The following is a 12,980-nucleotide window of genomic DNA, read 5'->3' as shown; positions in this document are numbered from 1 at the left end:
ATCGCATAAGTGGCAGAGGTAGAATTCAAATTTAGAATGCCTGGCCTTAAATGGCCCTGACTTGCCCTCACCCTGACACAGACATCCTGAAAAAAACCAGCAACCTCCAATTTGGCTCAACGTGGATCAGGTGTGAACTCTGATCCATTCTGCTGTAGTCAAAGGGATGTTAAGGAGGAGGTCGCCTAGTATAGTCACGGCCACCCAACCCCTACAGCAAGGGCTGACCCAGGGGTGGAGGGTACTTTCAGAGAAGGGGAAAAGGGCTCTGCAGTCACATACAGACACATTTGCTACGCCTGCACTTCTCATTGTTTGAGAAGGGGAATTTTTTGTCTCCCTCTCCAGGTTAAGTCCTCACTGTAGCATTTTAGCAGGAAAAGTAGAACAGTGTAACCAAGTCCTACTCCCAACCCCCTGCCAAACGCCTGTCCTCCTCATCTCCCCAAATACAGAGCAGGTATAGTTCTGGAAGTTCTCAAGTGAGGCAAGGAAGAGTGCCAAAATGAAAAGGCAGGTCCTTCAGTCTTTGGGACTGGGGACGGTGATCGATTTTCTGGGCCAATAAGGATCTAGGAAAGTCCACAGTAGCTGAGCTGTCTCAGTGTTTGAGGTTGTTACTGTTGTCCCTTCTTCCCTGGGTCCCAGCAGCAGTTTTCTTGCCAATGGTTCTGAAAACTTGACATTACTACATAATTTCAAACCTTTCATCCAAGATACTATTTTTAACCTTTTGAAAAATTGCAAAATTTCTCTGAAAAGTTGCTGAATAAAGAAAAAAAAAGCACAATTAGCTTTTTTTAAAAAAAGTACCAGTATTCAAAATAGAAAATTACTGTGGCAGTTTTTATTCCTTTCTTTTATTAAAGTAGACACACACTTCTTATGAAGCCCAATTGTGGATGTCTCGGCTATGCCTTGGAACATAACACATAATTCAAAAGGTTATAAACTGATATGGAATTTTCAAATGGCTAAATCCTTTTTGGACAATTCAGAGTGCTTTAATATAAATCCTTTGTTTTCTTCCCTTGCCTGAGGAAGATCTTTGACTAACCAATGTCACCCCAATACATTTAATTTAAAAAACTGTTTGATTGGAGTAGTGAATACACAATACAATATACAAATGATATATTACAGAGTTGTAGACCCAAAACCTATATAATTTTATTAGCCAATGTCACCCTAAATTCAGTAAAAAAAAGAAAAAAGCACAAGGATATCAGAAAAATTTTGGATGGTATCTATCTTTCTCAAAAAGGAAATAATTCAGCATAAACTATTGACTAAGTTCTAAGTTGTTCAGCTTCGGAAATAGCAAGATGCCAGATGATTCCTCCAACTTTATTTGCGATATTTTAAAAATGTAATAAAATTTATGTATTGAAAAAAATAAAATAAAAAACAGCTTGGTTGAAGTGTTTTTTAAAGAATGTTTTTAATTGACCATAAAGGAATGGGTTTATTTCTGGGCTCTCTGTTCCTTCCATTTCATCAATCTCTATGCCTGTTCTTATGCTAGTACTAGGCTGTTTTGATTATAATGGCCTTGTATAGTTTGACACAGGTATTGTGATACCTCCAACTTTGTTCTTTTTTTTAAATATAGTTTATTAATTTTTTACAGAGAGGAAGGGAGAGGGATAGAGAGTTAGAAACATCGATGAGAGAGAAATATCCATCAGCTGCCTCCTGCACACTCCCTACTGGGGATGTGCCCGCAACCAAGGTACATGCCCTTGACCAGAATCGAACCTGGGACCCTTGAGTCCGCAGGCTGATGCTCTATCCACTGAACCAAAACAGTTAGGGCCAACTTTGTTCTTCTTAAGATTGCTGTGGGTATTTGGGATCTTTTTTGGTTTCATATAAATTTTTGGAATATTTCTTCTAGATCTGTGCCATTGGTATTTTAATAGCAATTGCATTTAATCTATAGATTGTTTTGGGTAGTATAAGCATTTTAATTATGTTAATTCTTCCAATCCATGAACATGGTATATGTTTCCACTTATTCCTGTCTCCCTCAATTTCTTTCTTCGGTATCCTATAATTTTCTGAGTACAGGTCTTTTACCTCTTTGTTTACATTTATTCCTAGGCACCTTATTATTATTTTTTCAATAGTAAGTGAGATTGTTTTCTTAATTTTTCTTTCCGAGAGTTCATTATTGGTGTACAAGAATGCCACTGATTTCTGAATATTAATTTTGTATCCTGCTACTTTGCCAAGTTCATTTTATTAGATCTACTAGTTTTTTGGTGGAGTATTTGGGGTTTTCTTACACAATGGAATACAACTTTGCCATAAAGAAAAAAAAAGGAAATCTTACCTTTGAGATAGCATGGATGGACCTGGAGATTATTGTGCTAAGTGGAATGAGCCAGTCAGAGAAAAACAAATACCATATCATCTCACTTCTATATGGAATATAATGAACAAAATAAACTGAGAAACAAAACAGAAACAGAGGCATCGACACAGGGACCAGACTAGGACACAGGGACAGCTGTCAGAGGGAAGCGGGGTTGAGGAATTGGATGAAAGAAGGTAAAGGGATTAAGCAAAAAATATATATCACAAAGACACAGCAGAGTGGTGATAGCCAGAGGGAGAGAGAAAGGTGGAGATGGGCAAAGGTGGGGAAAATGGGGATGGAAAGAGACTGCTTGGGCTGATGGGCACATGATGCAGTACGCAGATGATGTTTTATTGAGTTGTACACTTAAAACCTATACGGGCCCAGTCAGCATGGCTCAGTGGTTGAGCGTCAACCTATGAACAGGAGGTCACGGTTTGATTCCCGGTCAGGGCACATGCCTGGGTTGTGGGCTTAATCCCCCGTGTGGGGCATGCAGGAGGCAGCCGATCGATGAGTCTCTCTCAACATTGATGTTTCTCTCTCTCTTTCCCTCCTCTTTCCTCTCTGAAATCAATAAAAATATATTAAAAACTTTTTTTGAGTTAGAAAAAGAGTAACAGCGCCAGCCTGCGGACTGAGGGGTCCCAGGTTCGATTCTAGTCAAGGGCATGTACCTTGGTTGTGGGCACATCCCCAGTAGGGGGTGTGCAGGAGGCAGCTGATCGATGTTTTTCTCTCTTCGATGTTCCTAACTCTCTATCCCTCTCCCTTCCTCTCTGTAAAAAATCAATAAAATATATTTTAAAAAAAGAAAAAGAAAAAGAGTAACAGTAAAGAAAGTAGAAAGAAGAAAATACTATAAAACTTATATATGTAGAGGGCAACCTGGGATTGGATGAAATATTTTATGTTTGAAGGAGGGTGAAACAAAAGGTCCAAAACAGGAAAAGAGAAAAAAGAAAACCCAACCCTCTTGCCTTGGTGTCAGTGAAGGAGAGCTCTGTGGCACAGGGTTTGCAGTTAAAGGTCATATAGGAATGTGTTAGTAAGTCGCCCCTCCCTTCAGGAAGCATCTGACTCCCCGTACAATACAGCCTCCGCCTGTTGTGACAGAAGCTTTTCTTAATAGCCTCCTGGATAGCCATATGTTACCAAGGACAAACTTCCTTCCAGGAAAGAATACAACTTATTTTTAATTCGACTGCAAATGCCACTATTTGATTCTGATTCAATGAGGTGGTATCTTATTGTAGTTTTGATTTGCATTTCAAATGCTAGTGAAGTTAAGCATTTTTTCATGTATCTGTTGGCCATTTGCATGTCTTCTTGAGAGAAGTGTCTGACATATATATTTTTAAAATATATTTTTATTGATTTCAGAGAGGAAGGGAGGGGAGAGAGAGATAGAAACATCAGTGATGAGAATCATTGATCCTCCTGCATTCCCTCTACTGGAGATCAAGCCTGCAGACTGGGCCTGTGCTCATGCCCAGGAGTCGAACCTGGGACCCTTTAGTCTGCAAGCCGATGCTCTATCCACTTAGCCATATCAGCTAGGGCCTGACATATATTTTTTATTGTAAAGTACTTTCTTCCCTTTTTATACAAAATATGCGGGTGTTCCTTTGAGACTGTGAATATCATGTTCTCAACAACTTTAAACCTAATGTTTTAATATATGTTGACTTCTTGCCTAAGTCATTACTAAGGAGGTTGGAAAATGGTGATTTCCTCATTCTATCATTCTTCCTGCATTTATTAGTTGGCTTTCTATGCTTATCCCCTTTACATTTTAAAAGCTTTATCAGTATGGATAACTCATGGATCTCTTTTTAATTAACATGTTATAACCTACTGTTAACCTTGATCCCAAATTTTCTCTAATTTGACCAGTAGAAGTCCTTCAAGCTAGCTCAGGTGTCCTTTGGCATGGTCCCATCAATTTACCAGCACTTGCTTACTTTAAGCACAAGCAATTGTTCCAGGTTCACTTTGTACTTTCCTTGCCACAGCCCTAAAATTAGCCATTTCTTCAAGGAATGTTGTTTCCTTTGAGTGGGGAATAGTTTTTAGAAACCGAGATCTGGGCATTAATTGTGCTTTTGCCCCTGGGTTGAGTTATCAGTATTAACATAGGTAGTATGAACCATACATAGTATAAATATATAGGATTATATGTATCAGTGTAAATAAGTAAATACACACACATATAATACACGCATACATATTAACATCTCTAATTCCAACCCAATACAACACCACAGGTTGGTTTTTTTTTCTTTTCTTCTGGGATCCTATTCTGCATGAAGGTCAAGTAAGGCCCCTCTAAGAAAGTAATATTTGAAATGAAATTGGAATAACATTTAGGAGCCAGCCATGCAGACTCTAGAAGCAGATTATTATAAACAAAGGGAACAATAAGTACAAAAGCCTAAGGCAGAAATAAGTGCGGTATGTTCAAAAAACAGAACAGCCAGGTGGCTGGAATGTACTGAGCTACTGGGAGGTGATTTGAAATGAAGTCTATCAGGCAGGAAGGAATTGCTTCGTATAAAGCTGTAGAGGAGATGGTTAGGAGTTTGGAATTTTAGTACAGTAGAAAGACATTGGAAGATTTGTGGAAGGGAATTGTGATAATCTGATTTATGTTTCAAAATATTACCCTGTTTAGTAAATGAATGTTCAAAAGCAAGAAAAAAAAGTAGGGAGATCGTTATGAGACTTTCAGTAATATAGGCAATCTCTTCATTTATTTAATATGAATTTATCTCTTGGGAAGATATGCACGGGTCTGATCATGAGTAATTTAAACACAGAAGGTAATGTTATATTTTGTTGTTTTTCCCGAGAGAAAGAAAAAAAAGGAACTAATTACGTGGAGAGTATTTAGAAGAAAGAAAAAAATGATTAATTATATAGTGGGTGTCAGAAATACCTGAAAACCATAAATAGAAATCTGGCTAAGGGTCTCTCAGATTAGGGATTAACTCTGATTTATCTAGCTTGAGTAAGGTGTCTGTGAACATAGCTGCTCCCATTTTCTTTCTTTTAAAACAATATTTTTATTGATTTCAGAGAGGAAGGGAAAGGGAGAGAGAAACATCAATGATGAGAATCATTGATCGGCTGCCTCCTGCATGCCCCAGACTGGGGATCGAGCCCACAACCCGGGCATGTGCCCTGACCGGAATCGAACTGTGACCTCCTGGGTCATAGGTCCACACTCAACCACTGAACCACGCTGGCCGGGCTTGGTGAGGGGTGAGGAGCCACTCAGAAACAGACACAGGACAGGGGAAAGAAAATTATTTTATAGATTATTCAGATTGTTCCAGTTTCCCTTAGAGGAGCAAAATTATATTGCTTGCCAGCATAATGACATATTAATATTTGAATAGTAGGTGGTTTATATATTTAAAATTTGGAAAAGGGAGGGAGATATTCCACCCAGCCCCACCGCATTGAAATTAAATTGAAACTGTAAATAGTACAATGAAATGCTATGAATGTTTTATTAAAATATACTGCACCCAGCCAGTGTGTGACTCAGTGGTTGAGCGTTGACCTATGAACCAGGAGGTCACAGTTCGATTCCTGGTCAGGGCACATGCCCAGGTTGTGGGCTTGATCCCCACTGCAGGGCATGAGTCTCTTTCATCATTGAAAAAAAAATATATATATATATATATTGCCCTGGTCAGCCTGGTCAGTGTGGGTCAGTTGATTGGACTTCATCCTGGGCACTAAAGCTTACCAGTTCTATGCTGGGTCAGGGCACATGCCCATGTTGAAGGCTCAGTTCCTGGTGGGAGACATGCAAGAGGCAGATGGATGATATTTCTCTCTTTCTCTCTCTGTCCCTCACCCTTCCTCTCTCTAACAATCAATTAAAAAATATCTGACCTGAAGATTTCTTAAGGTATTCCTTCTGTATTATGAAATGCACTTGCATTATTTTGTACTATTTATTATGTCCTTTGATGAGATACAAGGAGTTAAGCTTAACACTTGGATTGCGGGAAACGAGTTAAGTCGGCTCGCGTGAATTGTGCGTACTCCGCGGGAGCCGTCTTAACTCGGTTCATATAGATTTGCGGTGGAGTGCGGGAAACGTGTAAACTCGGGCCGATTGTAACTGCGTATTACCAAATATTTGTTTGTTTGCCGTTCACAAAGATACCTACCTGCGTTTGCGAACCGTTTCATACCCATTGGGGTAATAGGTATCATAAAAATCCCTTGTAAGTAGAGAACACTTTATGGCGCTGGTCGAGTACAATACCGTTAGGGTACCAATGTATTGTTTTCTCATTTTATAACCGATATCCCTGGATATCTCACCATGCAAAGAGAATAGTTATTGAGAAATACTTCTTGTGTCCGGACGTCTTTAGTTTTGAGTTTTGTGAATATTATTACGTGTTTAAATATTTAAATATATTGTGATAAAGACATTCATATAGAATTTTTTAACCAAATAAAATAAAATCGTTCCGCAAAGTGTTCGCATAATAATTATTTTTTTATATCAGATATCTATCGGAGTACCGCTATTTTCAGTTAGTATTATTTTTATTTGCTTTAACCTAGAATGTCGCAGCATTCAGACTATAGTGATGATGAGTTTTGTGCAGACAAGTTGTCCAATTATTCTTGTGATAGCGATCTTGAAAATGCGAGTACAAGTGATGAAGATTCTAGCGATGATGAAGTAATGGTGCGTCCCAGGACATTGAGGCGACGAAGAATTTCGAGCTCCAGCTCTGACTCAGAGTCAGATATAGAAGGCGGGAGAGAAGAATGGTCGCATGTTGATAATCCACCAGTCTTAGAAGATTTTTTAGGGCATCAAGGATTAAACACAGATGCTGTTATAAATAATATAGAAGATGCCGTGAAATTATTTATCGGAGATGATTTTTTTGAATTTCTTGTAGAGGAGTCAAACAGGTATTATAATCAAAATAGGAATAATTTCAAACTTTCAAAAAAAAGCCTAAAGTGGAAAGATATAACCCCTCAAGAGATGAAGAAGTTTTTAGGGTTAATTGTTCTCATGGGACAGGTGCGCAAAGATAGAAGAGATGACTATTGGACCACGGAGCCATGGACGGAGACGCCATATTTTGGTAAAACGATGACGAGAGACAGGTTCCGACAGATATGGAAAGCTTGGCACTTCAATAATAATGCGGATATCGTAAATGAATCAGATAGACTTTGCAAAGTGAGACCAGTACTAGATTATTTTGTGCCTAAATTTATAAATATTTACAAACCTCATCAGCAATTATCACTAGATGAAGGGATCGTACCTTGGAGGGGAAGATTATTCTTTAGGGTATATAATGCTGGCAAGATCGTTAAATATGGAATATTGGTTCGTTTGTTGTGCGAAAGTGATACAGGATATATCTGTAACATGGAAATTTATTGCGGCGAAGGAAAGCGATTATTGGAAACGATACAAACAGTAGTGTCTCCATACACTGATTCGTGGTACCATATATATATGGACAATTATTATAATAGCGTCGCAAATTGTGAAGCACTTATGAAAAACAAATTCAGAATATGTGGAACAATCCGGAAAAATCGAGGTATACCTAAGGATTTTCAAACAATTTCTTTGAAAAAAGGTGAAACAAAATTTATAAGGAAAAATGATATATTGTTACAAGTGTGGCAATCAAAAAAGCCTGTATACCTGATTTCTTCGATTCATTCTGCGGAGATGGAAGAAAGTCAGAATATTGACAGAACATCAAAAAAGAAAATTGTCAAACCGAATGCACTCATTGACTACAATAAACATATGAAAGGTGTTGACCGGGCCGACCAATACCTTTCATATTATTCGATATTGCGGAGGACGGTCAAATGGACAAAAAGGTTGGCAATGTATATGATAAATTGCGCATTATTTAATTCTTATGCAGTTTACAAATCAGTGAGGCAAAGAAAAATGGGTTTTAAAATGTTTTTGAAACAAACAGCTATCCACTGGTTGACGGATGATATTCCAGAGGACATGGACATTGTTCCAGACCTTCAACCAGTACCGTCTACTTCTGGAATGTGGGCTAAACCACCTACATCTGATCCACCATGCAGGCTATCGATGGACATGAGAAAGCATACGTTACAGGCAATTGTCGGAAGTGGAAAAAAGAAAAACATTTTGAGAAGGTGTCGCGTATGTTCCGTTCATAAATTGCGCAGTGAGACACGCTACATGTGCAAATTTTGCAATATACCTCTACATAAAGGGGCGTGTTTTGAAAAATATCATACGCTAAAAAACTATTAATTTCTATTTGTTTTGATTTATTATGAAAATTTTATTTTAAACTTTAAAAATATGTGTATATTTTTAGGTAATAAGTATTTTTTGGGTTTTTCGTATTTAGTTTATATATATCGAATTATTTATGTACTGAATAGATAAAAAAATGTCTGTGATTGAATAAATTTTCATTTTTTACACAAGAAACCGAAAATTTCATTTCAATCGAACCCATACTTCAAAAGATATAGGCATTTTAAACTAACTCTGATTTTGCGCGGGAAACCTAAATAATTGCCCGCGCCATCTTATATTTTGGCGGGAAATTCACCCGACACCGTAGTGTTAATATTCATGATATTACTCTAGTTCTTCCTGTAATTTTATTCTTAGGAATAAGAATCAGTAAGGGAAATAAGACCACCCTATGGTAAAAAAAAAGAAAAAAAGAAAAGCAATATTAGCATGGACATGTTAAGAGACTCAGAAGCTAGTATTCAGTTTTAACTCTACTGATTTTAGTGTATACAAAGTTCCAAAAAGAAAGTCATTCAATATTATGTTGAAGGTTTTATATTTCAACCTCCGTATTTCTTCCTGAAAATATTTCCTTAATGCTGTCATATTTTTATCATCATAAAGTGTCATATTCAGTACATTCTTCTAATGGAGTGGTTGACGGGTATGGAAATCCTTTTTCCATTAGAGGTTCCTTGAGAAAAGATATTGCAGAGCTCCTTTTCACTAGAGAGTCATCAGAATACCAGTCATCAGCTGCTTCTATAGTTTCGCTGTAGTAAGAATCGGATGGTAACGTCGATGAGTTTAAGGATGTATTGCTGCTCTTTGCTGTTGAGCTGGTCTCTGTAGGGTCATAAATGACCTTTTTTGTTGCAAGGCAGTATTCCTCTTTAGAGTGGTCTTTACTTGCTATAAAAGAAAATTAGATTTACTATGAATATTACAGATTCATGAGCCAAATCTTAATTATAAGGACAATGTTTCTGTTAAAAATTAGAATCTTGCCCTGGTTGGTGTGGCTCAGTGGGTTGGAGCATCGCCCTGTACACCGAAAGGTTGCAGGTTTGATTCCCAGTCAGGGCACATACCTAGGTTGTGGGTTCCATGCCCGTGGGGGCCCATTTGGGAAGCAACTGATCAATGTTTCTCTCTTTCTCTCTCTCTTCCTTACCCTCACTAAACTCAATAAACATATCTTTGGGTGAGGATTAAAAAAAGAATCTTTTTAGGCTTATAATGGACAGGATGATGATATAGTGAAAATTCTGAGTTGCTATCTTCATATGTACAATGTTTAATATGTAATTGGGAATTAGCAATATTTTTATGATAATCAAGAGTAGAAAGTCTATTCTAAATAAAATCAAGCTATAAACAGAAGAAGATTCTAAATAGGGTAGATATATCAGTTCTGGAATATCCCTTAAAATTAGAAAAGACAGTTTCTTAACTATATATAGCTAAATATTGCCTTATTTAAAAAAAAAAAATACATGCCTCCTTGAGTAGGCAGATTACAAAATGTTTGGTCTGCAGTGGAAAGGGCCTTTGAGTTGGCTTTATACCAATAAAAGTAACAACTAATATTCCTATAGTGTCTTACAATTACAAAGCAGTTCAATAGATTTCCATATTTCATTTATACTCTCAGTAACCCTTTACGATAGTTATTATTCACACCATTTTACAAGAGAAGACTGAGAATTAGAGAAACAACTCACCACAGATCAGATGCAAAATGGACTTCAATCTAGATTTTTGTTACTCTACTCTCATGCTTTTCTTATTACATTATTTATGCTGAAAGTTGGTATTTAAAATGTTGCTTTAGAGAAGATCACATGTCTACAATATCCTAAAACATCTTTTACTATATTTTACATATTAACTTTTGACATTAATGTGTAATAATTTTTAAAGCTCTTTTAAATACTTTGTTACATTTTATACTTAGTATTTCTAAAATTATGTAGGAGGATAATATTTTGAGACATTAAACATAATATATACTATTTAAAGGGTTATAAAACACTCAGGTCTTTTGACCCTCTGGCATTACTACATGGCAATAAATAAAGAACAAAAATTAAAATTTCACATTTTAATTTAAGATATAACATTGCAAGTTTTGTTTTCTAAAAAATATATGCCCATTCACATACTAATAAATTAAGGTTTTCCTTGAATTTTTATAGTTTTAAAAAATACTCATAACATTTAGGATAGCCTCTTGATGTTTTTAAGATATGAATTGCTCTAAGTTGATTACAATTTCTTCTAATAAATTTTTGAGAACAAGTACCTTTTAAATGTGCTGTTTCCTTTTTTCTTTGCTCCTCCTATATAAAAAAGTTATTTGTATTTAAAAACTGAATAGTTTTAAAATAATTTCTTTAATATATTTGACTTAATACTTAAGAATAATATATTCTAACAAATTTTTGATGGAATAATGTTTTCTTCCATGATAAGAATTTATTTCACCAAAATTTATTGACAGAAAAGAAAAAGTGTTGAGGTTCATCTAAAAGAATGTGGACTGGTTCATGAAGGCAGTCTTCAGGATAGGGATTCAAAGGGTGAAATAGAGTTAAGCAGGATTACTTCTCTCCATCCTCACTTAGAGTCACTTGGTTAGAATTAGAGAGAGCTAACAAAATAATTAGAATTCCTAGACTTACTCATTTCATTAACTAATAACAACAACAAAGTTAATTCTGGCTGAAGGCTTTTATAAAAATGCAACTATTCTTGTGAAGCAAATAAAACATTTGATGAAACAATACATTCCAGATATGTTGTGGGAAGTGTGATGTTGTAGTAGTTCTCAAGCTTCAGGCCATCAGAACCATCTGTGTGCTTGTTAAAATGATGATTCTTGAGTATAATCTCAGTCCCCACTGAAACATGTTCTCTGGGAATATGCACTGTAACATACACCGCAACTGTTTGTGATGCAGGTTACCTTCGACCACTAGAAAACCAATGCTAGTGCACACGGTGTTTGGGATGGAGCAGATGAAGTTGAGGCTGGAGAGAGAAATTGTCTTTTGTGTTCTGGGGAAACAGTGTTGTGCTGATCTGCGTTGTCCTGCGTACCCGCGCCCCCCCCCCCCCAAATGGGCTTGCTTAGGATATAGTACATATATAGGATATATATAAAGCTAATATGCAAAGTGTCCTCTCAGGAGTTCGACCAGGAGACCAGGAGCTTGCTTGCTCATTATGATGTGCGCTGACCACCACGGGGTGGCACTGAACATGGCAGGTAACCAGTGGTAGCAAGGGAAGGAGGAGGTGGGGAAGCAGGGTGGCAGAGAATCTGATTGGCCCTGATTGCCAGCCAGGCCTAGGGACCCTACCCCTGCATGAATTTCATGCACCAGGCCTCTACCACTTTTTCAATAACCAACTTTACTTCTTTGTCACTTTCACTTTTTGTTAGTATAAATGCCAGTATAGGCTGCTGATCTTACCTTGCCTAAATTTAGGACCAATTCAATTTGTGACTCCTATATAAATTATTTTAGAACATTGTTTCTCACACTTCAATGTGCCACTGTGTTATCAGAGGAGCTTGTTAAAATGCATATTCTGACTCATTAGATTCTATATTTCTAACAGGTTCCCAGGTAATACTGATATTGCTGGTCTGGGAACCACAGAGTGAAACCCTGGACTGATTTAAATTCTACCCAAACTAAGGTAATAATAAAATGGGCATTCTTATATTTGTTACATATAAATAGGTAGAATTTCTCCAGAGAGCAATTTAACAAATCTACTTCTAGAAATTAATTATGCCAAATAAATAACTTTGGATTTGTGTAAATATTTTAATATACTCATCACAACATTATTTAGTATTTTCAAAACCTGAAATTAAAATTCTTAGGAAATAGTTAAATGTATTTTATTGCATAGATATTAGTACAATAGAAATTCTTTCAACTATTAAAAATGATGCTATAGTATCAGAAGGACTCTAAAAATATGGGGACATATCAAAAAGAGAGGAACAAAAAAAAACAAAACAAAACAAAAAATGAAAAGAGAGGAACAGTCTTGAAAGGGTGCCCACTGGTTAAATTTGTGAAAATTTGAGCATCAAAATAATGATAGTAATGAATTTTGATCTGCTGATATATAGAAATCCATGAGTCTATACTGACAATAAATAAATAAAATAAGAAAGAGAGCATCTTCTTCACAGTAGAAGCCAAATGATAAGCAGATGGTAGAATTGGAAAGATCGTCACTTTGCTATAGTTTTGTAAAGACTAGCTCAGGCAAGAATAATTTCTATAG

The 12,980-nt window shown here is 36.5% G+C and overlaps 1 protein-coding gene across 1 annotated transcript in view; it reads right to left on the bottom strand.

Moving 5' to 3' along the window:
• Window positions 1-9,285: 9,285 nt before the first annotated feature.
• CUNH1orf185 (chromosome unknown C1orf185 homolog) overlaps window positions 9,286-12,980 on the bottom strand; it is a 35,693-nt gene continuing 31,998 nt past the window's right edge. Inside the window, exons 4-5 of the mRNA XM_070403333.1 lie at window positions 10,975-11,011; window positions 9,286-9,581 (exon numbers count right to left, since the gene is read on the bottom strand). Coding sequence (XP_070259434.1) covers window positions 9,286-9,581; window positions 10,975-11,011 — 333 coding nt within the window. The remainder of the gene's footprint in view (window positions 9,582-10,974; window positions 11,012-12,980) is intronic.

This window comes from Myotis yumanensis, unplaced genomic scaffold (assembly GCF_028538775.1).
Source record: "Myotis yumanensis isolate MYYU_CA2020_CCGP unplaced genomic scaffold, mMyoYum1.0.hap1 SCAF_2, whole genome shotgun sequence".
NCBI classification, from domain to species: domain Eukaryota; kingdom Metazoa; phylum Chordata; class Mammalia; order Chiroptera; family Vespertilionidae; genus Myotis; species Myotis yumanensis.
This window is presented reverse-complemented; position numbering and strand designations above follow the sequence as displayed.